Consider the following 25,579-nt stretch of genomic DNA (forward strand, 5'->3'; position numbering starts at 1 on the left):
TCCATGTTGTGCCGCTAACACTCAGCTGTAGTGACTTTGTCATTTTGTTTCGCTTTGCATAGTAATATGAGCTATGCAAGTATTGATAATTCCAAACATCCGGGCATTTCTGTTATTTCCGCAATGCAAATGCTTCCTTTTACAAGTTGAAAACAAACGACGTCTTGTATTGCTTTTGCCTGTGAATAGCATACAAACCGGGCAAATTGTTATAGTCAAATCATATTTTGAAAATCAAATTACAACCATCCAAAGTCCAATGCTTTTCATTATGAAGCGAGAGCTTTCGTCGAGTTGACCACCATTTTGACTTGCGGCCTAAGGTCGGAATTGTCAATAACACAGTTATTGTGATACGAGTGTGGGTTACCTTCTATATCACCCTTTTCTAGCTACCTCATAAAACACTTTGGATCTCTAAGAACCACCATAATGCCCAACGTTTAAGTACAGTAATGTAGCATGTCCCATCATTCAGTTAATATTTGAGATGGCCGATGTATGGTGGTCAGTACAGTTTTAAAAATTTGCATAGTGAATATATCTTCACACACAAAAGTGGTTTCAAGCTGTTTATTGCAATTTGTAGTTTAAGTTAATATTACATATTTAAAACATCGCTAGAACTTAGTTTTAAAGTCCAACGACTTAATGCTAACATAATGGGAAACGCCACAGACAGGCTAACGAATAGCATCTATGGGGTGATGTTACTTTAAGGTACAAGTATTTGAAACAAAGCGTGGTGCAATAAATGTAAGCAAACTGTTACAACACTCGCAGGCATTTTCTTTATAATCCATGAAAAATGAGTCACTAACAGTAGTTGTGCGTCGTCTTCATTCGCAACTCCATGACTGTATTATGCTGCCTCCTGGTGGCCAAGTCGTGCACACCAGAATGAGCCTTAATGTGCTAGTCATGATGCACAAACTAATTCTGTACCTTGTGCTTAATAATGGAACTGTTTTCATAAAGGACAATATACTATAAAGTGCAAGTTTCTTTATTAAAAACAGTAGAGCTTTTTATCGTTTGTTGTTTGGAACTGAATTATGGCATTCATATTAATAAGGAAAGATTTAAGTAGGCTACAAGTGTTTTGATTTACAAGCGTGGTCGTGGAATGAATTGAACTCGTACCTCAAGGCACCACTTTAATGGAAACAAAAAAATCTAAGTTAATTTAATGTTTTGAACTTAAAATGTAAACAAAAGTACGCAAATTGTTTGAAAACAATTCAAAAAGATACGGTGCAAATGCATTGTGCTTAAAATTAAAGACAACTGAACTGTACTGCATTGCAATATAGTAGGGGTTAAACCTGCTACGGTTCCATCGTAATAGTGAGAAGGGATCGAGTTTGAGATTCCTCACACAACCTCACTCACTCTCCCCACAGTCAAGCAAGGGCAGCCCGCGAGACGGAGCATGCGCGCATCTCTTGGCGTAATAATCAGATTATTTTGCTAAATCTGGACGGCCTCCGCGTTGGCGCTTAGCACATGACGGCGAGCCCTCCCGCGTGCCGCCGCGTCCTCACTCGAGGTCAACCGGCGAAGGTCGTGTGTTGGAATGCGCTCCTCTGCTGCCCGCCGGCATCTGGCAAGCCCACGGCGCATTAATATGGCTGCTCGGGGTGGGGTTCTGCTGAATGGATCATGAGATCTTCCCGCCCCCTCAGATGAGAGCACGCCGCTCACTCCAGACTGGATGGCGTGTTTGACCTTCCCACAAGATTTGCGGGGAATGTTTCACGCTCCTGAATGTGCCGTGAGGGCGGCAAGCGTCGGCTGATGGCGCAAAATGTGGCCTGATAAGAGTCGTTGCATTTGTTCGTGGGAATGCACAAATAAGCACGGGGAACCCCGGCATATTTGCGGTTTTGGGAATCTCAATGTTATTAATTAAAAAAAAAAGCATCAATCTTGTTGTAATGGTAAACATTCAAACAACTTTAATTTTGGGCACGAGGTAGGAACACGTGCAGACGGAACATACAACAATAAGCGCCCATATATTATTTATCCGCTAACAAAAAACACTCAACAGCTTAGTTGAGCTGGTTCTGTTCGTCAAATCTACACTGCCATCTAGTGGCCAAATGTTTATTGAATTAGACTACGCAAACTTCCATGCTTTATGTTCTATTAAATTAGGTTTTTATGACGAGCAATATTGGGTAGTTGTTTTTTAACTCAGGAGCTTCATTTAGTTGGGTCATACCTTCTAATCAAAAAGTGTTTTTGCCACCATCTTTTTTTTTTTATGAGTACCAATTAACATACGTAAATATCTGTTTAAATTTAAATACGGAGACTTTCAGCGCCTCCATAGCTGCTCACTCTGAACATCGTCGAAATAGTTTCCGACCGTTTGCCTTGAAAGTGAATAACTTCAAACGTTAGAGCTCTTCAAATGGAGAGGCCTGAAAGCATTTAGCCAGCATCCAATCAGATCGCTCGCTTGTTGCCAGCCCCAGGGGCTCACATTTGCAAGCCGTCTGGGGAATTTCAAAAGCTGGCAGCTAAAATGTTAAAAGTTATGTAAATGCATGGAAAGTGGTTGTGTGATCTCATTGATGCTCCCTAATTAAAAAAAATATATAATTGCCTAACAAAATAGTTAAACAATCAATATTACCACAACCTATTAACTCATTCGCTGCCATTGACGCCTATAAACGTCAAAAATCCATTTGAACTATTTCTATTACTTAAACATTTTTTTCCACTTTTGTTAAGAGTTTGAAAACCAAAGATTTTTTTGTAATCTTTAAAAAAAAAAAAAATTTTTAGAAAAGATTATTAAAAAATTAGGGGCGCCAGGCGATAATTTTTTTAAATTGTAATTAATCGCATGACTTCAATACTTAACTCACGATTAATCACACATTTTATATCTGTTCTAAATGTACAATAATTTTTTTTTCTTGGTTTTCATAAAACAAAATGGGTAAACTAATATGAATAGTTCAAATGAATTTTTCACGTCTATAGCCGCCAATGGCAGTGAATGAGTTAAGATGAAGATTACATCCCCACCCCCCCAAAAAATACACCAGCCCTTTAAAACATCCCCCCCGCCCCCGCTGTATTTTACATTTTGAGTCAAGTCAAGGCAGCGCTTAAGCGGTCGTCGACTCGTCACTTGGTCCATCCACTTTGGAAGCGAGTGGCCGCCCACGGGGATGACGCCGTCATCCAATTTGGCACGCACGCGTGCACGCACATATATTGATACAGAGGACGTGACCGGAGTTGGACGCAGTGGCGGCGTGCAGCGACCAGATGGCCCCTCCCGGCTCCCGTGGAGGAACACGTCATCATATTGACCACTTTATTAGGTACACTTGCACAACACGCTTTTGACATAATTAGCCCTGTCAGTATTCGTGGAACGATATTGATTGGAATATGATCTCTCAACTGTATATAACAAGACAAGAGTGAAATATGCGCAGAAGTTTCTTATTATTTTTATTTTTGGCCCGTGTTTCTCAAGTACTGTTACTGACATACAAAAAAACATTTTAACAGGTAAAACATGACTAACAAAATCTTGGTAAAGGCACAATTTTTTTTGGGGGGGGGGGGGGGGGGGGGTACAACTCCTGTGTTGGATGCTATTGGAATGCAACGTGGACTATAGCACCTCTGTTTCATAGTTCTGAGGCTCAGGGTTTGAATTTTGTCAAACCTCCAGTGTGGCGTTTGAAATGTTCTTCCTGTGCTTTTGTGGATTTTGTCCAGGTACCTCCGTTTCCTCAAACTTTTAACAAAAGATGCATGTCAGATTTAATAAAAAGACTTCTTGTCTAAAAGGAGAAACAGAAAATGGATATTGTGTAAACATAATAAAAGTGCCAATTTATGTTCAAATGAACAATTGAAACATTTTTTGTACACTTTTCAACAAAATGACTCAAAACATTTTATGCTAACGAAAGATACAAAACTGCTCTGCTTGTACCGTACCGTGAAATTTCAGTCAATTCCAATTAAAATGTCACAAGGTTCGAAAATGGAAATATTTGTAATTCTTAAAAATGGAGAAAAAAACCCTCCTAACAAATGACGTAAAGACATACAAAATTCACAATTAGACATTGTCAACTATTATTTATATGACATGAAAATGTGCTTTGTAGATAATGAAAGCATTAAAAAAAAAATCTAGTTTCGTTATTCACAGTCTGTTCTACAAACTAATTCAAAAATACACATTTTACCTTGCGTGTGTGCTAGAAATAAGTGGATTTCACACTACACCCCCCCACATCCCCAATTACATCGCTGGCGTCAGAGCACTACTTTTCGGGAAACAAAATAAACTGCACAATTGGGGATTCCTTAACATTGCACGGTCAAAGAGAGCAAGCCTGGTCAAAAACACTTAAGTGCTTTTTGTATTGCAAATTACACGCACACAAAAGAATAAACTATTGGCTTGATTCCACTGTACAAGATTCTGAGAAACAATTCTCAAAGCGAAGGAGATTTGTATGAGAGTCCGCATACAATTTCACCTGTTAGGTTCATAAGCTCCTAAGAATGATTAAAACACCTGGCCCGAAGTGCGGTGCAAAATCTCATCCAAAACTCCTGCAGACGTTTCGACAGCGGACGTAAAACAAGTCGTGCTTCGTGTTCAGTAGAGCGCGTCGTAGTGCGCCAGTGGGATGACGTAGACGGAAATGTCGTCCCCGGAGCCCAGCCTGTCCCCGGAGATCCTCCAGCCTCCGTCCTTGAGCACGCCACGAGCACGCATGACCAAGTCCTGGGCAGCCATAGTGTACCTGATGTGGCGCAAACACAAATGCAGTCAACAACAGCAACACTTCCGGTCTTAAAATAAATCAAAATTGGCAATATGCTAACAGCTAACATTTACTTTTTGTTGTTGTTTGTAGTTTAATCCCATTGTGTACACGCTAATATGCTAATATGTTTCAATTAGTTAGCTTAATTAGGTTAACTTGCTAAAGCTAGCCTGCTATTTTTGTGCAACAGGCTAGCTTTAGCATGTTAACCTAATAGCATTGAATCCTAGTACAGGCTAATGTGTTCAAATCTGGCTTTCAAGTTGTTATCTTAATTAGGTTGACATGCTAACTTGCTAAAGCTAGCCTGTTGTTGTTCAACAGGCTAGCTTTAGCAAGTGTGCTAATATGCTAACATGTTTAAAATATGGCTTTCGAGTTAACTTAATTAGGTTAACATGCCAACTAGCAAAGCTAGCCTGTTATTGTTGTTTATTAACAGGCTAGCTTTCGCAAGTTAGCATGTTAACCTAATTAAGCTAACAACGTGAAAGCAAAACTTGAAACACGTTAGCATATTAGCTTGCACACAAATTTTAGAGGAACTTCATGTTTAGAAAAGGTAGGCTAAATGTGATAGAAAGTTCCACTGGCCTGTGCTGGTCGTCGGGGTCGCAATTGGCCAGGAAGCAGGTGACGGCCTCTGACACTTCCTGGTTGGAGAGGACGTCCCACAGGCCGTCAGTTCCCACGACCAGGACATCGTCTGGATCGTGTTCGTACTGCGCCAACGGGTAAACTTTGACCTGACGACCAAGATAATTAATTTGTATGAGTAGCCCCTAAAATGATGTCACAATTCTGGCATTTTAAGGTCACAAGAATCACAAAAAAAAAAGCAACGGGTGGGACTGCTTTGCCGTGTACCTCCGGACAGCAAGAGAGGAAAGGCTTGATGTAGATGTTTGAGTCGTGCACTTTGAGATTGTGGTCGCCAAGACCTCTGGTGACGCCGATGGTCGCTAGCACCCGGGCCTACAAAGAAGAGTTTCAAAAAAAAAAAAAAGAGGAGAAAGTTACATTTCAAGGTGCTCGATCACAAAGGGCGACCATGTTTTTCGTACCCTTCCGATGCTGTTCGGTCTTTGTGTGGCTGGATGAGCAGCATTTAGGCAAATCAACACGCAAGCTCGCCGTCAGCACCTTCTGCCTCGAGGCGCGGTGCTTAACGAGCCCCCCCCCCCCCCCCCCACTACACGTGCTCAGCAGCTCATTTATAAACTGCTGAATCTGTTCGGTTAAGGGACCGTTAAAAAGACGCCTGCTGGCGCGAGAGCGAGGAAGCGGGCTAATTGAATCTGCTCATGTGTGACGACAACACAGGACAGTACTGATTCTGGATCAGTACTCTTGAAGACTTTGTAGCTTCCACCAAAAAAATACATCGGGCTGGTGCGGCTGCGTTAGAGTGCCTGTTGTTGGCCTCGAGTGTTTGAGATAGTTTTTTTTAGTGTTTTTTTTTTTTAAGTCAGATGTGACAGTTGGAATGCGTGGTGGCCGATCAGCCATGGACTGTGCTGCTGGAGAGCAAAAAAAAAAAAAAAAACGGGGCTGGAAGTCCACAGGTTTACTTCATTAATATGAAAAAGTAGGACCGCATCAAATACACTGAAACCAAACAAAAAAGTGCTGCAGAGGCATAACAAAAACAAGGAGGCGCCACCTTGTGGCGCGGTGCCATACTGCGGATTGTTACGCAATCAATGTGTAGACTGGGGCTGGAGCTGGCGTGGCAGCTTTAGAGTGCCTCATTGTGGCAGCAAGGAAAATCATTTTGGTGTATTAAGTCCCACTTACCTTCTTCCCTTCCCCGTAGATGAGAGGAAACTTCAAGTCATTGTCCTCGATGGTTTTATAAGCCCTGTAATTAGACAGGACACGTTAAACCACTCGCCAATTGAATAGTAGTTTACAGATTATGCGAATTTTTCATTTATTTTTGTCAGGGGGGAAAAAATGGTTTAACACAACTGTATAGTTTATTTGACGTCTGGACTTGTTTGAGAAGCTTCCACACCCCAGAGAAGATTCAATTGATGAAGAGCTGTGAAGTCGGAATGATAAAATGCTCGGAATGATAAAATGCACAAATATTCCACGCTGCGGCCAATTGATGAATAATTGAGCGTCTTGAGAGCCGCTGCAGCACGAGGAAAACACTGCAGGGATCCGCGGGAGTGCCCAAAGTACGAATACGTGTGTAACCTCGCCACCTTTTCTGCCTAGCAACCTGCACCGTCGCACCCTTTTGTTCATTTTCATTCAGCGCAGCAGCAAAGGGTACAACACTGGAGGAAGGCGATGGGAGTTTTTGGAATCACATGATTCAAGATTGCAGCCTGAAAGTGTCATATTGAGCATTTCAGCTCTTGATTCCACTCATTAAATCCGATCCCTTCAAAGAAAGCACATTCAAGACATTTTGACTCCACGACTATAAAAGTTTACAACATGAAGGTTCTCCGTCATTAATTCCAAGAAATCCCCAGACGGACGCCGGGAGTTTTACGGGACTGTCAGAGCAGCGATAACAGCGGAGTGACTTACATCCGCTCTAATCCCGTTTGGATACCTGTTCTTCTTCACTTTGGGAAAATGGCGAGCACAAAAGAAGACACTGAGCATGGTCACATTTGCAGACTACTCAAGAGGAGGTAGTGATGGGAAAATGAAGCTTCATGAAGCACTTGCAATATTTGGCACCCTTCCATTGCACTAGACTTCATGATTAAATAGAGTGCCACCTACTGAAGTAAAAAAAAAAAAAAAAAAGTATTGCAAGTGCTTCATGAAGCTTCATTTTCCCATCACAGTGTTTGCCACAAATTTGAAATGTACTTTGGTGATAGTTCCAAGTCCTGCTATTTGCATTTCCTCTAACTTCATGATCCACAAGTGAGTGACGGCGAACCAATGTTACAAGTGGTATATTTGGTCGTGGCATGTTTTTTTTTTCCCATTACATTCTCTTGAAATCTACTTGAGTGGTGGCCAGTTTACTTGGGTGTCCTGCCCAAGTATTAGCATGGTGTGGGATACACTGATTACTAGTAAAAAGACTATGAGGAGAGATTTGTCTCACAATTATTCACACAAAAATATTTTTTAATTGCACATTTTTGCCGATCCATAAATAAATGTAAATGTTCACTTTAATGAACACATACAGGCACACGCAGAAAGGATTGAATCTTAGATCATGCAGTTAATCTCAGGCAGTGTGGCGGCCTGATTTGACCTGACCCGAGATCCCCTTAGTCCAAGCTCCTGCTTTTCAAGCTTTACATTCACAATACATTCTTCTTCCCAGAAGAGTGGAAACACTCTTCAAATTGTACAGCGAGTCCAAAAAAAACAAAAAAACAAAACTGTACTTCCTGTTAGCCAAACTAACTGTCCAGATAAAACTCACCATCCTGACATGGTGAAGTCACGGTACAGCATCCTCTTCCCAACCTCCTTCCTCTGCACTCTCCTCGGGAACTCCAGATGTGTAAACTCATTTCCTAGTAAGTGGGGCTGCATGTAGGCCTTTGGTGAGACAAAAAAAAAAAAAAAAAACAATGTCATAGTCTAATAATAATGTGGTGCGGAGAGTGAAGAGGAGAGGTCAGCGGTGCAAATATGTGACAGCTGTGCTACACAGGAGATAGGGAGGCGAGCTTCCTACCAGGAACTGCAGTCGTTGCCGCTCCGACTCGGGTGTGAACTCTCTTGACATTGGGATGACCTCGCCTCCCCTGATGATGACAGCTCTGAGGGGAAAAAGCACACGTGACAGCTTGGGCTCATGATTCTAGCCGGGAAAGGAAGGCACATTTCTGTATCTGTTATCAGAAAGAAATATTTTAACCAATCACATGTGTGCTATGGTCATAAGTAAGTCTTAAGATAACCTTCAAATGTAAATCAAGTCCCAAGTTAATGTGGCAAGTTGCAAGTTGGGTCAGGTCTTTTGGTTAAGATCCTAACTAGCGCTAAACTTATGGCTACGTGATAGCAACAGCCACAACCAAGCTAGTGTTAATATGTGCATGTTAAACATTAACCTTGTGTTTTTATGTGTGGGGGGGGAATCCACATTTGAACAGTCTCACCTGCTGTCTCCAGCGTTGCCCACGTAGAGCTTCCCGAGCACGTAGAGCACCACCAGAGCAGTGCAACCTCCGGAAGTGTTGGAGACGGCACGCTCTTTTTCTATTTGGACATCCTAAAATATATACATATATATATATTGAATAATATATATTAAAATGTATGGTGTAAACGTTATTGAGTGTTTCTGATAATGCGTTGGCATAAAAATGTCCACCCATGGCCATGAAGCCGCCTAGCATAGTAACAGCTAAGCGATGCTAGGCGGCTTCATGTTAGCATGTCTAACAAAAAGGTTGAAGCCTAACACGAGTCGAATAGAACTGCCGTCAAGATACTCAATGGAGTAAAAAAAAAAAAAAAAAGCAATACTCAAAGATTTTAAAAACAATAATCGCAGTTTTCTAACTAAATACACACAGTAGCTGTCGATCTTGCCAGCTGGCTCTTTGCTACTAGCTACATAGTAGCAGCATGCTATGTGGCTAAGTGGCTATCGACCGTGCTATCAATATAATAGTACAATAGTAGACATCCAGTTAGCACAGCTCACAAAAAAACACTATGATTCCCTTATGAATGATAATTTTAGCAACATAATTAATCCATTCATCAAGCAGCAACAAAATAAAATCATACCACCAGAAAGGCACTTTAAATTCAGATGAGGCGCTGGCTATTACTGCCAGTTAATTAGCCTGCATTCATTTGGTGCTTAAAAAAAATGACTACGTGTTCATTAATTAGAATAATAATAAAGATGTCAATTAATTAATTAAAATGTTGTAAACGTGCTGTCTACTTGTTGCTCTGTTGGTTCACAATGTATGCGATTTTTCTGCACCCAGTGGACATTTCATTAGGTACCCCAGCAGCCATCTAATACAGTGATTCCCAACCACTGTGCCATCAGAATTATTCGATGTCATAGATAAGGAAATTATTTACAACAATCACTAGATTATTATAATCTCGTTGTTAATCCATTTATGACAGCACCCTCATCATTTCAGGAAATATACTTTTGTTTATAGTTGTGTGCCGTCTAAACTCAATTAATAATTCAATCAATCAAAGTTGGAAACGACTGACACAACGGATCGAAATTCTGCTTCTACAATATAAAGACAATAATGTGATCTTCTTTCTGGAAGGAGTCAAGATGATGGATGCTGGTCCACGTTCTGTGTTTTTTGTGCCGGGGGAGGATGTGTAAATGTGTCCTCCGCCCTGGATGAATTATGAATCCCACCGCCCGCCATACATATTTATCCTGGCTGCATGAGCCACATCCCGCAGGCTAAGTCTTTAATAATGGAAACATCTGCATAAACATCCACACCTTCTTCCTCTCCATCTCCAACAGCTGCAGAAAAGCATACACCTCGCACAGACATGTAGTCGATCTCACAATATTGAATTGTGTCGGTATAGTGAGTGGGATGATGTTGATGAACAAAATGTAATAACAGTTGACAAGCTGCTATTAAATCATTTTAAATGACAAGTAGCTTATTTTTCTAAAGGTTAATAAAGGGGCGGGGGGGGGGGGCTTGGGGTGCAATAAAAAAAATTAAAATTCAGAAATTATCACATTTGTACATGTAATGTTTCTTTTAACACCTGTAGTTGCTAGGCAATTATTAAAGGGGAAAAATATGTTCATTCATTAGAATGCCTTGAACATTCAGTTTGGTGAATAATAGTTACATGCTGCCACCTAGAGTTCAAGAAGAGATACTACAACAATATGGCCTCACGTCACTTCTGTTAATATATATATATTTTTTTATAACTAAAGTTTTGTATTTATTACTGTAGTATCATGCCATGGCACTAAACAATTTATGAAATTAAAAAAATATATATAATCAAAATATGTTACCTAAAATATGTTTTATTGATCAATTTACACTCAACCGTATACAAAATTGTCTTTCATCCCAGCATCTGAAATCTTTAAAATATTTCTGTGCAATTTTCTTATTATTTATCATCTTAGTTCATTATTCATTACCATGTGTTCATATTTATTCAAATGTGCAGTATTCATTGCAGTATGCAGCAATGGTTTTTCAAAAATATGAATACAGTAACATAAAAACGTTAAATAATTGTGTGATGCATTGTTAGTGATGTGTAAAATGATAGTTAAAGTCTTTGCATCCTCTTATTTTTATATATATATATATATATATATATATATATATGCATATATGCAACCTGAGAAAAAAAGCTTAGACACCCCCCTAGTGGTACATAAAAGAATCACTTCCTAAGTACAACAGTCCAGTTGTGTTTAACTTTTTATGTTTAAAAAATGTTTAGACTTTTATTAGGTCTTGTACATTTTTTTATTCCTTTTATGTGCAATACATTATAATTAAATAATTATTTAACTAAACAATACACTATTGTATTAATAGTCATAATGGTGGCACGTAGAAATTCAAGTATTTTTTTTAGATGATATAAAAAGTTGGGGGGAAAAAAACATTTAAAAAGTTTGAGAATTGCAGTAAGAGAAAGACAAGATGTAAGAAACAAACCGGACAGGAAGTAGTAGAATTAATTAGTACCATATCTTTGAACGCGTTCTCGATGGCGCCGACGACCAGGCTCTCGTGCGACACTTTCTTCTCCGCGAAGAAGCGCGCGGGCGGTGCGCTCGGCGACCCGGGGGCGCCGGCGGCTCCCCGTAGCGACGCGGCCCTGGCGAGGGCGCGAGAGTTCGAGGTGGGCTTGAGGTGCTGGTGGTGCCAGCGGATGGGCTCCTCGCTCAGGCAGGTGGGCGGCTGGAGGTCGGGCGTGCGCAGGATGTCCATCACCTCCTGAAGGTGCAACGCAATGTGGCGATGGAGGAGGCGTGACGCCACCACGGCCGCCCCGCAGCCGGCGTGGCCGTCGAACAGGCCCCAGTAGTGGAAGGTCAGGTCGTCCGAGTTGGCCTAGAAAGCAAACGCTCGTTATTTACAATCCATTCATTTTTGTGCATTTTGTACAAGTGTAGTGCAGGCATGTGTCCAATAGGTGGCAGCATTGCACTGCTGATCACAGTCCCGCATTTGCTGGGCAATTTTATTTTTTGAATGATTTTGACTCTTTTCCCACATAACAACAACATAGGAAAAACATTTTGGTGTTTTCTCATCTTTTTATTTGTTATAGTGGACGCCAGGATAGTATGGCTGTAAATTGACCAAGCTTATATATAAAAATTTTACCACAAACATCATGCAAATCAACTTGCGATTGTGATTGGTTAGCTTGGATCCAATCGCGAACCAGAAGTGGTGACATCATCCAAACGATGCGTTTTTATTGGTTTAGACACACAAATATGTCATGTCCACTGCAATCATCTACGGGTCCGAAAGGGTTAATATCAGACTACTACGGCAAATGGAGCCCAGAGAGGGTTTGAATCTAAATCTCTTCATCTTGTTTGTTTGTTTGTTTTATAACTTATTTTGATATAATATTTATCTAACATATGCAATACATTTGAACTGAATCATTACTGAATGTGAAAACAAGTCATAAAACTCATAGAAAATTTCACATTTTTGAGTATGTTTGGGGGAGGGTGGGGGGGTTATAAATAAATCAGTGTGTTCGTGTCTGGCGCCCCCAGAAACCCGAAGAGGAACTAATGCAGCATATGTTAGCACAACTTAAGAGCGGATTACATTCGCCACAACACAAACAGCCAACGGCAAACGCTTGCCAAGCCGATTGGCGCTAGCGTCATATCAACAATTTCAAGAACTGTTGCCGAGAGCAACGTCAAACATTTGGAGTCTCGGATAGAATCAGACCAGCAAAATATTAAGAACGGCTCAAAGTATGACGTTAGTTTTCACCACCTTGTAGCAAAAAAAAAAAAAAAAAAAACATTCTTAAACCTATTTCAACTCTTACACTACTTGGTTATCAGTTAGTTATCTGTTCAAACTTTGTTCTTTTCTGTAGTGTAAAGTCAATACCCTGATACGGTCATCTTTAACCCTTACATAATGATTAGTGCAAATTTGACCTCTTTTGACATTTGACAGCAATAACAACAGCCTTTGAACATCATCACTGGAAAATGTGATGACCTCTCCCGAAGTGACCCCAAATGCAATATTTGTAAATGTCTTTGTTTTCAGTTTGTGTCCACTGAGGCTGTCCCAAGACACACGTTGACGTGTCTCTGCTGAAATGGATTTTAGATCAGCGTGTGTCAAATCAAAGAAAATGGTATACATTAAGGGAGCTAGAAACAGTACCAAGAACTGTCTGTGTATTCGCCACATTTTCAGTTTCCCGGATAAAAAAGGACCTGTTGGTCTTTAAAGGGTCATAGGAGAATCTTGCACATTTTTATTTGAAATTAGAAGAATTAACTCATTCACTGCAATAAATTCATTATAATATATATATATATATATATATATATATATATATATATATATATATATATATATTTAAAAAATTAGGGGCAAGAGGCGATTACATTTTTTAATTGTAATTAATCACATGAGTTAACTCACGATTAATCACAAATTTTACATCTGTTCTAAATGTACAAAGAAAAAATTCTAGGTTTTCATACTCTTAACAAAAGTGGGAACAAATGTTATAAATAAAAAAATAAAAATAGTTAACAAATTTTTGGGACGTTTATCGCCGCCAAAGGCAGTGAATGATTATTATTATTTTTTAAGATAATTATTTATGGGGGTCAGGCGATTCATGTTTTTAATCGTAATTAATCACATGACTTCACAAGTTAACTTGCAATTAATCACAAATATCATATCTGTTCTAAATGTACAATAAAAAATTCTAGGTTTTCATAATCTTGTTAACAAAAGTGGAAAAAAAAGTGTTAAGCTAATAAAAATAGTTAAAATAAAATGTTGACGTTTATAGCCGTCAATGGCAGTGAATGAGTTAATCATTGACAAATGTTAGACAAGCTACTAATTATATTTAATTTTTTAAAGATTTGCAATGCCTAATTTCATACAGAAAATGATGAGCACATTGTTGACCCGGGTCCAAATTGACCGATCGCCAAGACGACTTTGATGAATCGATGACCTCGTTGAAGGAGGCGTGACCGTTGGCACGTACCAAAGTCTCCCTGAGGCCCAGTCCCTCTCCGTTGGGCAGGGAGGACCTCCTCCGGGCCGCGGGGCCCCAGTTGGAGGTGGCGGAGCCGCCCGGCAGTCTCCTCTTGACCGCCAGCACCTCACAGCTGGCCTGATCCTCGTTTAAGGTGCTCTTGCCCGCGTTGATCGCCCTGCGAGGACGACAGCGCGTCAATAAGGAGGCGGACGTCAACACAAGACAAGAAAAAGAGCCTAAAAAAAAAAACATTTATTAAATTTTTTTAATTTATTTGTTTTTTTAAAAAAAGGAGAGCAATGATGATGTCAAATCGAATGAACAATACTGAGCTCTCCTGGGAAAAAAAAAAAAAAGAGCCTTGGGAAGGAACGATTTCAAATGAGCCACATGTCGCGATCACATGGTTTCCTCGACGGCGCCTCTAGATACGAACGGACGGACATCATTCAGTTCAGACACACGCATCCTACGACCATGTGACGTCCTTGTGACCATTGAAAGCCCCACAAACCAACTTGTGTTAAAGACTGGCTCATTCTCATACAGGGAACTTTTTTTTTTTTCGCTGTATAAGAATAAAGTGCAATTGTAATTGCACATCCACTACAGGAGGTGGCAGTGGCGATCTCGAGACAGGCGTACTGACAACAATTTGATAGACAAAATCTAGTGTCAGTGGAGAAGTGATGCGAATAATTTTCTTCTTTCTGTGGTGGGGGGTAACAAAAAATTATTGAGAAGTATTGCAATATGGGCAACTGTGCTTTCATAACAGCCGGCAGTGAATGAGTTAAGAAGAGCCAACTTTTAAGTGAGCAAATTCCTAGTTTATTCACATTCACCTCCAAAAAAACAAAATTCAACAAGTTTTGCAACCCAATCACGCTTCTGCAATGTAAAGTTCACTTTTGTGGTATTTAGTATTTTTACAAAACACTAGAGCTTGTCAAAATTATTCGATTAATCGACGAGTAATCGATTTTCAAATTGATCGCCAATTATTTTAATAATCGAGTAATTGTTTGGAGCCATTTTTTTTTTTTACTGTCCAAATCCTCGAATTTTAGTATGTCAACAGCGATTGTTCACTGATTTCTGTAGTCCTTCGTGAAAGAAGACTGATTTGAATCAAAATAAGACATTTGTAAAAATCTGTTTTTACTTTTAAAAACAATCACCAAACGAATTCGAAGTACAAAATAAACACTTATCACTAGTAATCAGGGGGAAAAAATGCTTTTGTAATACACATCCATGCACAATTAAAATGAATTTGATTAATCGATTTAATAATCGATAGATTAATTGTTTCTAAAAAATATTCGATAGTGGCAGCACTACAAAAATCACATTTCATTGACATTTAGTATATTGTTGTTTGTTGAACTAAACAACACATTTTGCGAACGTCACGGACATTATAACAAACTGGTGCCGGCGGTGTGCACGCACGCACGTGTCACAGTGCAGCCATTTGAGTGTGCAAATTCAGCACTTGAACTTTGCAGTCTTTTTCAAAGTAGGAGGAGGTGGAGGAGGAGGCGGGAGGGTTTCAGCGAGAGTCCTCGCCCTGAAGCTACGATGGCGTCTGAACACCCACGCTGTCGTATTCGCTTACCTCCGTTCACATTTGGGACAAAGACGTGGCCCTAATCACCCTGTCAGGAGGCTTCAACTGTGACATGAGATACTCCAAATCACAGCTGTGTCAACAAAAAAAAAAAAGAAAAAGTAAAAAAAAAAAGAAAAAGTAAAAAAAAAAAGTCACCTTCTCCTTCACCACGATGGCGCCTTTTAATTATTTGCAATCGTTGTTTGTGTGACATTGATGGGTTTTTTTTCACACTATATTTCAAGCACAAAAGAAGAGAAGAGAAGAAAAAAACACGAAATGACATTTTTTGACTCCAAGGATTGGCAACTTAAATTAACTCATTCGCTACCATTGACGGCTATAGACGTCAAAAATTCATTTGAACTATTTCTATTAGTTTAACTTTTTTTTTCACTTTTGTTAACAAGAGTATGAAAATCTAGAATTTTTTTTTACTGTACATTTAGAACAGATATAAAAATGTATGATTAATCGTGAGTCAGGCGATTACATTTTTTAATCATAATCAATGACTTCACTAGTTAATTCATGATTAATCACTAATTTTATATCTGTTCAAAATGTACAATAAAAAAATTCTAGGTTTTCATACTCTTGTTAACAAAAGTGGGAAAAAAGTTAAACTAATATAAATAGTTCAAATGAATTTTTGACGTCTATAGCCGTCAATGGTAGCGAATGAGTTAATTTAAGGCTCTAGACGTCAAAAATTCATTTGAATTATTTCTATTAGTTTAACATTTTTTTCCACTTTTGTTAACAAGAGTATGAAAACCTAGAAAGAAATTTTTTTTATTGTACATTTAGAACAGATATAAAAAATATAAAATTTATAATCGTGAGTTAACTATTGAAGTCATGCGATTAATTAAAATTTAAAAGTTTAATAGTAATTAATTGCATGACTTAGCTAACTTACGATTAATAACAAATTTTATATCTGTTCCAAATGTACAATAAAAAAAATCTAGGTTTTCAAACTCTTAAGTAGAAAAAAAAGCTAAACTAATAAAAAGAGTTTAAATGAATTTTTGCCTTCAATGGCAGTGAATGAGTTCAAGTTTGTAGCAAATCTTCCAAAGTGAAGCCTGAAAGAGCGCCAGAGCATGAATGATGTCACAGTCAATCAAAGCGGTCTAGGTCACTGATCCATTCCAAAAAATGGCGCTAAGTGCAGCCTCACTCTAACCGTGCGTAGAAAATTCCTCCTCATGAAGCGGAAGCGCTCGTCCCCCGTCTCTGCCGGGACCGACTTGGGATGAACGTGGCCTACTTGCTTACTTGTTACAGCAGACGGGCCAAAAGCCTCCTGCAGAGTTCAGCTGTGAGCTCATTGCTGCGTACACGACACCACACAAAAGGTCAGCCTCGTGTTGAAACATCTGGAGCATTTTCATCGACTTCATAAAATGTCCTTCTACTCACTTCCTTTGTGAGCAAAAACTAACTAACAATTAACATAACATATTCTAGACATCATTTCAGTTCTAGATAGACCGATTATCGGCCTGGCCGATTATCAGCGCCGATTTTGGAAATTTTGACGAATATCGGTATCGGCCTTTTTTTTTTTTTTAATCTGATGGCCGATATAAATTAAAGATATTTTAATCTCAGGGAGCTATTTATTAAAATTTTGAGTTATCTTTATAAGAGATGCCACTGACTGTAGGAACCCTCTGAACCATTTGTTTTAGTTTTCATTAAAACAAAGAAATGTGAAAGTTTTCAGGTATTTAAAAAAAAATTGGGTGAAAAATTACAGTAGAAAACTATAGAGAGCGATGGTATTTACTTGCTTAAGTTTCCATGGAACTTTTTAAGACGTACTGATAACCTTGGGAGCCCCCGGAACGTTTTGCTAGAAAAAAAAAAACAACTTCTGAAAAATGGCTTAATAAATATGTTTTAGGACATTACAACAGAATCAAGATTGGCATTTACATTTTAGAAAATTTGGCCACAATATCCTCCCCCCCCCTTTGACCGAAAATAAATATGGGCTTCAAATATCGGTTATCGGCCTCCTTGACTACTAATAATCGGCATCAGTATCGGCCCTGAAAAACATCGGTCTATATCGAATGTTTTTTTTCTTGTCCTCAATTTCATCCCTTTTGGAACAAGTGTTGCAAAAAAAAAAAAAAAAAAGCCCCAAAAAGCCAAAGAATAAACATAACAGGTAGAATTTATCCTTTGAAATGAAATATGTACATTGACCTCTTGCGTGACGCCAAGCATGATCGATTTTGGACGTTTTTCCCTCAAATTTGAAGTGGAACTCAAATTGCAATTAATAAATATTTTAGGGATGTACGATAAAATCCGGTTAGCGTCACACAATGTTTCAATACATTTGTACATGTTAGACTTATAGTAGGATCAAATGACTTATCGGTTATTGGCATCGGCACTTTCTAAATGATTGATTATCGGTTTCGGTTGAAAATAACATTATCGTGCATCCCTGAAATATTTTAACAAATAAAAAAGATGAACAACTGAATGTTAATTGTGGGGATTCTGTTAAAAAAAAAAAAACACTGGTTTGCACTGTGAAGTCTGAAGCCAGAAATACGATTCTTAATGAACGTGATGGATCGCATCACATGAGAAGCCCTCAGGTTTTTGTGCTGCCAATGAGCTCTTTGTTGATAAACCCCCAACATGGCGAAGTAGTGGCTGATTGTTTATGTCCCATATGAACCTCAACCAAATCAAATGATTCGAGCACGCGCACACACACACACACACACACAAACAGGTTGCTCGTGAGCTAAAACGATGCCGGCATTTTATAGCACACAAGTGGGTGAAGCAAATTAATGTTCACTTCCAGTTGTGGGATTACAAATTATCGACAGTAGATGAGCCCGGGAGGAAGTGCCGCATCTTGTCTGCGGTTACGTGAGAAGCCAAGAAGCTCTTAGAGAAATTATTTTATGATCTTGCCATCATGAGAAGTGATTTAGGAGAATGAGTAGAACGAGCACACGCACCAACATTGGTAGACGCCACCATTGTTTGTAAAACAAAGCAAAATGTCATCATTTTACAACAAAAAAAAAAGGTCATACTCTTAAAAAAAAACAACAACACACAATTTAAAAGCTTAATTCATTCCATGACCACAAAACTGCAAACACTCAAATCACAAATGATCTTTTCCCATTGAAACGAATGGAAATGCAAATTTGAACCTGCTCCAACACAGCCCAAAATAAAACAATATCAAATGTTTTGGCTCAAACAATCTCATGTTGTATCACGAATAAATAACGAAAAAGCAGACAGAACAAGGTAGAAACAAACTTATTTTCCTGATGAACTGAGAATCCCATCTTTCTTTTGTTTACATAATCGTAGAGAAGACAATATTTCTTAAACGAGCCGTCACAATCCTCTGAAACAATTGGCAATATCGAGCTCTCTGTTCCGATACCAGCTGGCAGTGAACAGTAGGGGTGGGAATGTCCGACTGTCTTACGATTCGATTCCGATTTTTGGGCCTGCGTTTCGATTCAGAATCGATTTTCGATTCAGAGCGATTTTTAATTCAAAATGACTTGATTGAAAACGATTTCTGCTTCAATTTATAGATACTCAAAGAATCGTCATGGTATACTTCAGTCTGACTCGCTAATGCTAATTAGCGCTCTACTCGCGGCACTTTAACCACTCAAGAGAACGGCTATTCATACAAAATTCTTCAGGAATGCATACAGAGAAGCTTCTTAACATTAGTCATCGCCATACGCTCTTCCTACGCTGCAAAAAACAACAACTTTTATTGGCATCATTTCATCGTAACTTTTTCTTTCTACTCTCTAATGTGGCTACAACTTAACTGTGTATCGGAACCACACTGCCCCTAAGTGGCCAAATCGGGTACAACCTAAACAGTGCTCCCAATAAAGGCACACACAAACAAGGTAAGACAGTAAAAAAATCTTTTCAATAAAATCAATTTTGGGACATTTAAAATCGATCCTGAATCGTACTGAACGAGAATCGCGATTCTTATGAGAATAGATTTTTTGTCACACCCCCTAGTGGACAGTGAATGAGGTACAACGTAATAACGTGTAACACGGCGACACTAATGCAATTCATTAGCCCATCTATAGCTCGAAAGTCAAGAAAAAAAAAAACAGTAGAGCGACGGCTTGTATCTTGAATCACTTGTAGATTGAGTCACTTGTAAGTCAAGGTATCAATGTATACAATAACAGTATAAAAGTAGTACGCCTGCATTGAGGCATATTTTAGTCAAGTTTACAAACAATTAGATTAGTGGGACATTCGCTACTCAAAAGTACGACTATTGTTCTTCTTCAAAATGTTTTTTTTTTTTTTACTTCTAGCGTTCTTCTAGCGTGAAACGATGTGGCTTCAGGAAATAGTCCCAAGCACCAGCATGACGATGAGACTTGTCAAGGGGAATTACACAAAGACGAGCTTCTCTTTGTGAACCGATGATGTGCCGTGTCGAGTGTGGAAGAACGGCCTCAAGGACTCTTTGCCGTGACATCAGTCTTTCCCTCGTACCACAACCGGAGTGGACCGGGCCAGATGATGCTTTTGGTGCTTGTGCGAAGAGATAAGGGGAGCAAATATGACACTTCTTTAGACTGTTCTTACTTATCTACAGAAGCGATGGTATCCAAAATGGCGGCCACAACATTTGCGCAATATGATATGACACCAGGAGTGCAGCAGATGATGATTTTTTTTTTTTTATTTTTTTTTTTAAGAGAACCAGCATGAGGAGAGTGAGTGACAAAGTAAACATTCAATGAGCAAACATTCCAAACCCGCTCCTCTGGGTTCGATGGCTGGCCTCTTGGGCTAAATGAGGATTACATAACTTTTGAGGTCGCATTCACCGTTGACCGTATGACACAATATGGGACAACTTGTACAACAACACGGCAACAAAAGTGTTTGTGATGAGGTTCAATGTCAGAGTTGAATCAAGAAAAAGAATGCACGGTTTTGAGTGAGTCCATTTTTGCTCTTAATACAATCTTGTACAAGACTTCAGTTGCACACGATCTCCTCGAAGGGTTGCGATATCTTATCTTAATGTTTTGGAGTTGACATGAAATGAGCCACTTGGCCAACATAAACTGCTGTTATATGACTTAAAAACTGAAAAATAAAAATACTATAACTAGAAAAGGAAATTTCAGAATTTTTGAAGGAAGCAAACAGGTCAAATCTGGAAATTGGGATTTTTTATTTGAATTTCTTATTTATAAAATGTGGAAATTTGGGGAATGCTACATGGCTATAGCTTTGTATACTGAATGTCCCAATTGAGCTGAACAATTTTAAGTCGAAATTGGTCGAACGGGTCATCAATCATGGATGTAAACATGTAAAACATAACATATACATTAATTCCAGAATGCTGTCATGGAAAATGTGGAATAATGAAAAATGATAATATGGTAGATGTGAAAAATAGTCCCCAAGATGATAAAATGAAAAATGTTCATGTTAAACAGCAGAATTATTTGAAAACAGGGATTATTTGGACAATAGTTCCCGGAACTCTGTGAATATTTGGACATTTGAGTCAGTTGGCAAATGTAGAATGAGTTGAATGCTCACCATCATTCCGCCTATAAAGGATGGGGGTGCGGAGGAAGATGGAGCAAACAGGTTACTCACTCTGCGTAGCCGGTGGACCAGGGCAGCCGCTTGCTCTCCTTCAGGATGACGATGGGCCTCGCGGAGTGATCCGCCGAGCACTCCACTTCATCTGGCGACAGTTCCAGGAACTCCGGTCTGCCATACGGGAATTTCGGGGCCACCTCCGAAACGCCGGAGGGGTCGCCGCCGCCGCCGCCGCCGCCGCCGGTTATTACGCCCCCCATAAAGGTGGCCACTGCCGATTTCACCCGAGTGAGCATGGCGGCTCGGCAGTTTGGGTCCGCCACGGCGAGGGTCGTGGCGAGTGTCGTCGTTAGTGTGTCCGTGGGCGTTGAGGGGGAGAGAGATGTCGCAACACCGACAACACGCTCACGCCGCGTTGGCTCCCCTCACCGAAACCGGAAATACATTGTTATACGTGCACACGCACGCGCGCGTTTTCAAGACCGCGCTCAGAGTCAGGTCACGTGACCAACCGGTTGCTCGCGCGCGCTTGTCTTGTAAAAGGCGGGAGGGTTGTGGGGGTGAAAGGTGAATACCCCAGTTGTGATAGGCTCTCTCTGGCAAGGTATAACGCAGTTTAAAAAAAAAAAAAATAATAATAATAATTGTGTGGAAAAAAACTATGAAATGAATAGTGAATACAATTTCATGGTATATATAAAAAAATATATATAGGTTACTTGTAATGGTGGTCAGTCCAGTTCAGTTAGCATTAGCATTTACTTTTCTGTTTTGTGGATCTTTTGTTTTGGCATGCAAACTTCAATTCTGACTTACTTCGTCATTTACTGTCTCTACACATTAATTATCACTTTTTTTTGGGGGGGGGGGGATTCCTGTAATACATTTACAAACTGCTTCTTTATCTCTGCTGCAATCCTCAATGTTTCCCAAGAAAAATCTCACAGCTTGTTAGTAAAGTATAAAAAAAAAGTATATACTGAAATAATGATTGTTGTCCCAATTTACTCACATATGTACATATTGTGACATCTGGTCCAGTGGTGGTGTAGTTAACCGCTTATTCCTCACAAGGGTCACGGGGAACAATAATAATAATAAATAACTGTGTATAACTGTGAAAGTGGAAAATAGCTCATATTTTTATATCTTCTTGCCTAAAAATGTACACATAATGGAAACAATATTGAGCACTTTAACATAACTATAACATAACTAAATCAATTAACTTCATATAACAAAAATCATTATTCATATTTGACATTTTACCTTGATATGCAATTAAAACACGGAATGCTGTCTTTTTTTCTTTTTTCTTTTTTTACTTGCACAATTAGTGGGAATGAGGAAATACCAAACTGGCAGACAACAGAAGTGTGTCTAATCAATAATTCATGGTTTTGCTAGAGCTCCACTGACCTAATTACTAAAAAAGCTTATGTGTGTGTGTTGGAATGCATCTGTTACTATGGAATTCCATTGAGTTCTGCACGTGAGGCTCACTACAGCACCAGACACGAATGCGCACGTGAGTCGGGACGCACTAATGTGTTGTTAAAAACACAACACAGTAGGTAAATACATTTGTATGAAAAACACTTTTAGACCATAAATATAAAACTAATTAAAAACCGGTAAGTGCGGCAGTAATTGAGCAAGCCTTGTTGTACCACGTGACGACGACTTCTTCATCACGCACCGTTCGTAACCTCTTAAGCACATGTTCGTAACTTTGTAAAGCGAGGACCTGCTGGATAGTGTTTTGAATTGTCATTTATATTTGTGACCAGCAGGAGTCCTCCGTGTACAATGAATAAACCGTGACGCGCAAACGCACACACAGGACCCCAAAAAAGTATTTCTGACACTTTCCCACATTTTGCTATGATTATTTTACCTCTGTATGCCAAACAAATATTTAGTGAGTTACTTTATTAGCAATAAAAATTGGAATATTTTGATCACTTTGACATGAAGTATAGGCTATTGAGGACAATTTCTTACTTTTTATAAACACATGATGATATAGGTGTTGATAGGGATTGAAAATCCAATCCAGTCATAAGATTTGTGCTGGGGTGGTTCATGGTGGTCTGCAGCTCCACAGGAGCGTTATGGCCTCTTCCGGCTTTTGTAGAACACAACACCTTCATCCCCGTAAACTTTACCGAGGGCTCCCCTGCGGAAAGGGCATAAAAAGCCAAGCATCTGGAGACTCAGTCACATTCATACAGTATATAGCTGTCCATAAAAGCTGTGGGGGGTCAGAATAAAGTTGAAAAATAAAGCTCTCCAGGATTGTGATTGGAACTGTGATTGTGTATGCTATTCATTTTTATTGAATGTTTAAAAAAATACAATAAAAATGATTAATGACTGTATTTCCACATAGAAGTCGGGGCTGTTTATTAACTACAGATGGAGAGATAGCAGATGGAGCAAGCCTTTATTTGTGCATTTGATTATTTGTTGCCCAGTTAGAAATCTGTGTGGCCTCAATTAAGCTCCTAAATTACCTTATTTGATAGTGTAAAATATAACTATAAATTATATTCTAAGACAATCATGTATTGGTCACAACATATAAATAAATAATAATAATAATAGCTAATAATAAAATTGTGGACTACAGTGGACCCCAAAATAACTCCCCACCTCAATGTTTTTTTTTTAAATTATTTTATTTTAATTCAGGGTGAACAATTGAAAATGTGTATTAGAGGTTGCATTTCAATGGCTGTCAATTATATGCAGATTTTTGCCATTCATGGGGATAGGGACTGGGTCATTTCGATAGTTTTAAGGTGAAATATCACCATTCACCACTAGATGGCAGACATGGCTTTAAAAACATGCAACTGTGTCATGTAGAACATTTGGATCAGTTCAGAATAAATATTTATCTAATGACACGATAAGCCCTAAAACATTTAAATTAAATATATTATAAACATCAGATGCTAATTGTTAAATTAGTGCTCAGATCGCTACAGACATGTTTTGCCGTTCAAAGTTGGCTGTAGGAAGATTTGCTCTGACCAACCAATCAGAGGACAAAAAAATGCTGATGTCATTAAGGGACAAGCCCTTTGAGGATGAATTTGAAATCGGAACAATTGACCAACACTAATGATTGTAAAGGTCGTTTGCAGATTAGATTAACGTGTGTCGGAATGTAGAAGGTGAAATCTGGTTGGAGGTCAGCGCTTCTGAGACAGAGAAGTCTCTAGTCGTGGTCTACTTAACAAGTGGTCTGTTCTCCCCGTGCACAGCAAGATTCCATACATAGCTGACACTTTGGTCCTGACATTTAATTAAATCGCCGTATAATAAGCCTCATATGTCTTAGATCATTTGCATATGTTAGACAGTAACAGCTGCGAGATGCCGCAACAAAGCAGGCGGCCTTTGATAGCGAGGGGCGGCTAGCCTCCAATTAGCATGTGTTATTTTGAAAGGGTTCCTTTTTGCTTGATCCACAGACATGAACGGGTAAAACAATTACGGGAACTTGTGATTAATGATTGCCCACGCAGGAAAGGTATCGTGCGCTTGGTTTCTAGGCAACAGGTACTACCGTGACCTCATTTTTTGGTGGCTGGGCACGGAAATAATGCGAATAAATCAGTCTGATACAAAGTACACGCGCGATGTTTTATCAGTAAATACTTGGGAGTTGAAGAGCATAATTTGATTATATTGTTATATGAAATTACATTACATATAAGCAAGGGTGAACAATGCACTGTACATTCTGTACTTCGGACCCATAGATGATTGCAGTGGAGATGACTCTTAGCGTGTCTAAACCAATAAAAATGCATAATGATGATGTCAACACTTCTGGTTCATGATTGGATCCGAGCTAACCAAACACAATCACAAGTTGATTTGCATGATGTTCATGTTAAAAATGTTACATACAAGCTTGGTAAGTTTACAACACGTTACAGCTATATTATCCTGGCGTCCACTTTAACAAATAAAAACATGAGATAACCCCTCAAAAAATGTTGATGTTTTTATGTGGGAAAAGAGGCAAAATCAGTAAAAAATAAAAAATAAATAAATGAAAATTTGCCCAGCAGAAAAAAAATGTGGGTCTGAAGCGGGTTAAAAAAGTTGTAATTCATCATTTTATTAATAAAAGATTTAATATAGTTTCTATTAATAAATTATATTTATATTATTATTTTATTAAATACTTCTTATAATAAAACTAGTTGTAATACAATTTATTATTTACAGGGATTATTTTACATTTTACATAAATATTTTAACTTTTTCTTTTTAACCACGCAATTAA

General features: G+C 38.9%; 1 protein-coding gene across 1 annotated transcript; it reads right to left on the minus strand.

The window, feature by feature from the left end:
- Window positions 1-3,592: 3,592 nt before the first annotated feature.
- On the minus strand, window positions 3,593-21,757 carry LOC144053798 (protein phosphatase 1H-like). The gene is made up of 10 exons (XM_077568624.1): window positions 21,328-21,757; window positions 14,040-14,208; window positions 11,498-11,866; window positions 8,921-9,033; window positions 8,494-8,578; window positions 8,236-8,354; window positions 6,621-6,684; window positions 5,691-5,798; window positions 5,418-5,569; window positions 3,593-4,799 (listed from the first exon to the last, which is right to left on the minus strand). The coding sequence occupies exons 1-10, from the start codon at window positions 21,567-21,569 to the stop codon at window positions 4,652-4,654; spliced, it is 1,569 nt and encodes a 522-aa protein (XP_077424750.1). The 5' UTR covers window positions 21,570-21,757; the 3' UTR covers window positions 3,593-4,651.
- Window positions 21,758-25,579: the final 3,822 nt, after the last annotated feature.

The sequence above is a fragment of the Vanacampus margaritifer genome, chromosome 6, assembly GCF_051991255.1.
Source record: "Vanacampus margaritifer isolate UIUO_Vmar chromosome 6, RoL_Vmar_1.0, whole genome shotgun sequence".
Taxonomy (NCBI): Eukaryota; Metazoa; Chordata; class Actinopteri; order Syngnathiformes; family Syngnathidae; genus Vanacampus; species Vanacampus margaritifer.

What these genes read in the sequence shown, in the direction of transcription:
- LOC144053798 (XM_077568624.1), bottom strand. Translation starts at nt 21,569, where the DNA reads ATGCTCACTCGGGTGAAATCGGCAGTGGCCACCTTTATGGGGGGCGTA. An exon ending in AGAACGCGTTCAAAGATATG is followed by an intron (nt 9,034 to 11,497) that starts GTACTAATTAAT and finishes TATATATTTTAG; the next exon opens with GATGTCCAAATAGAAAAAGA. An exon ending in GACTTCACCATGTCAGGATG is followed by an intron (nt 6,685 to 8,235) that starts GTGAGTTTTATC and finishes GTCTAATTACAG; the next exon opens with GGCTTATAAAACCATCGAGG.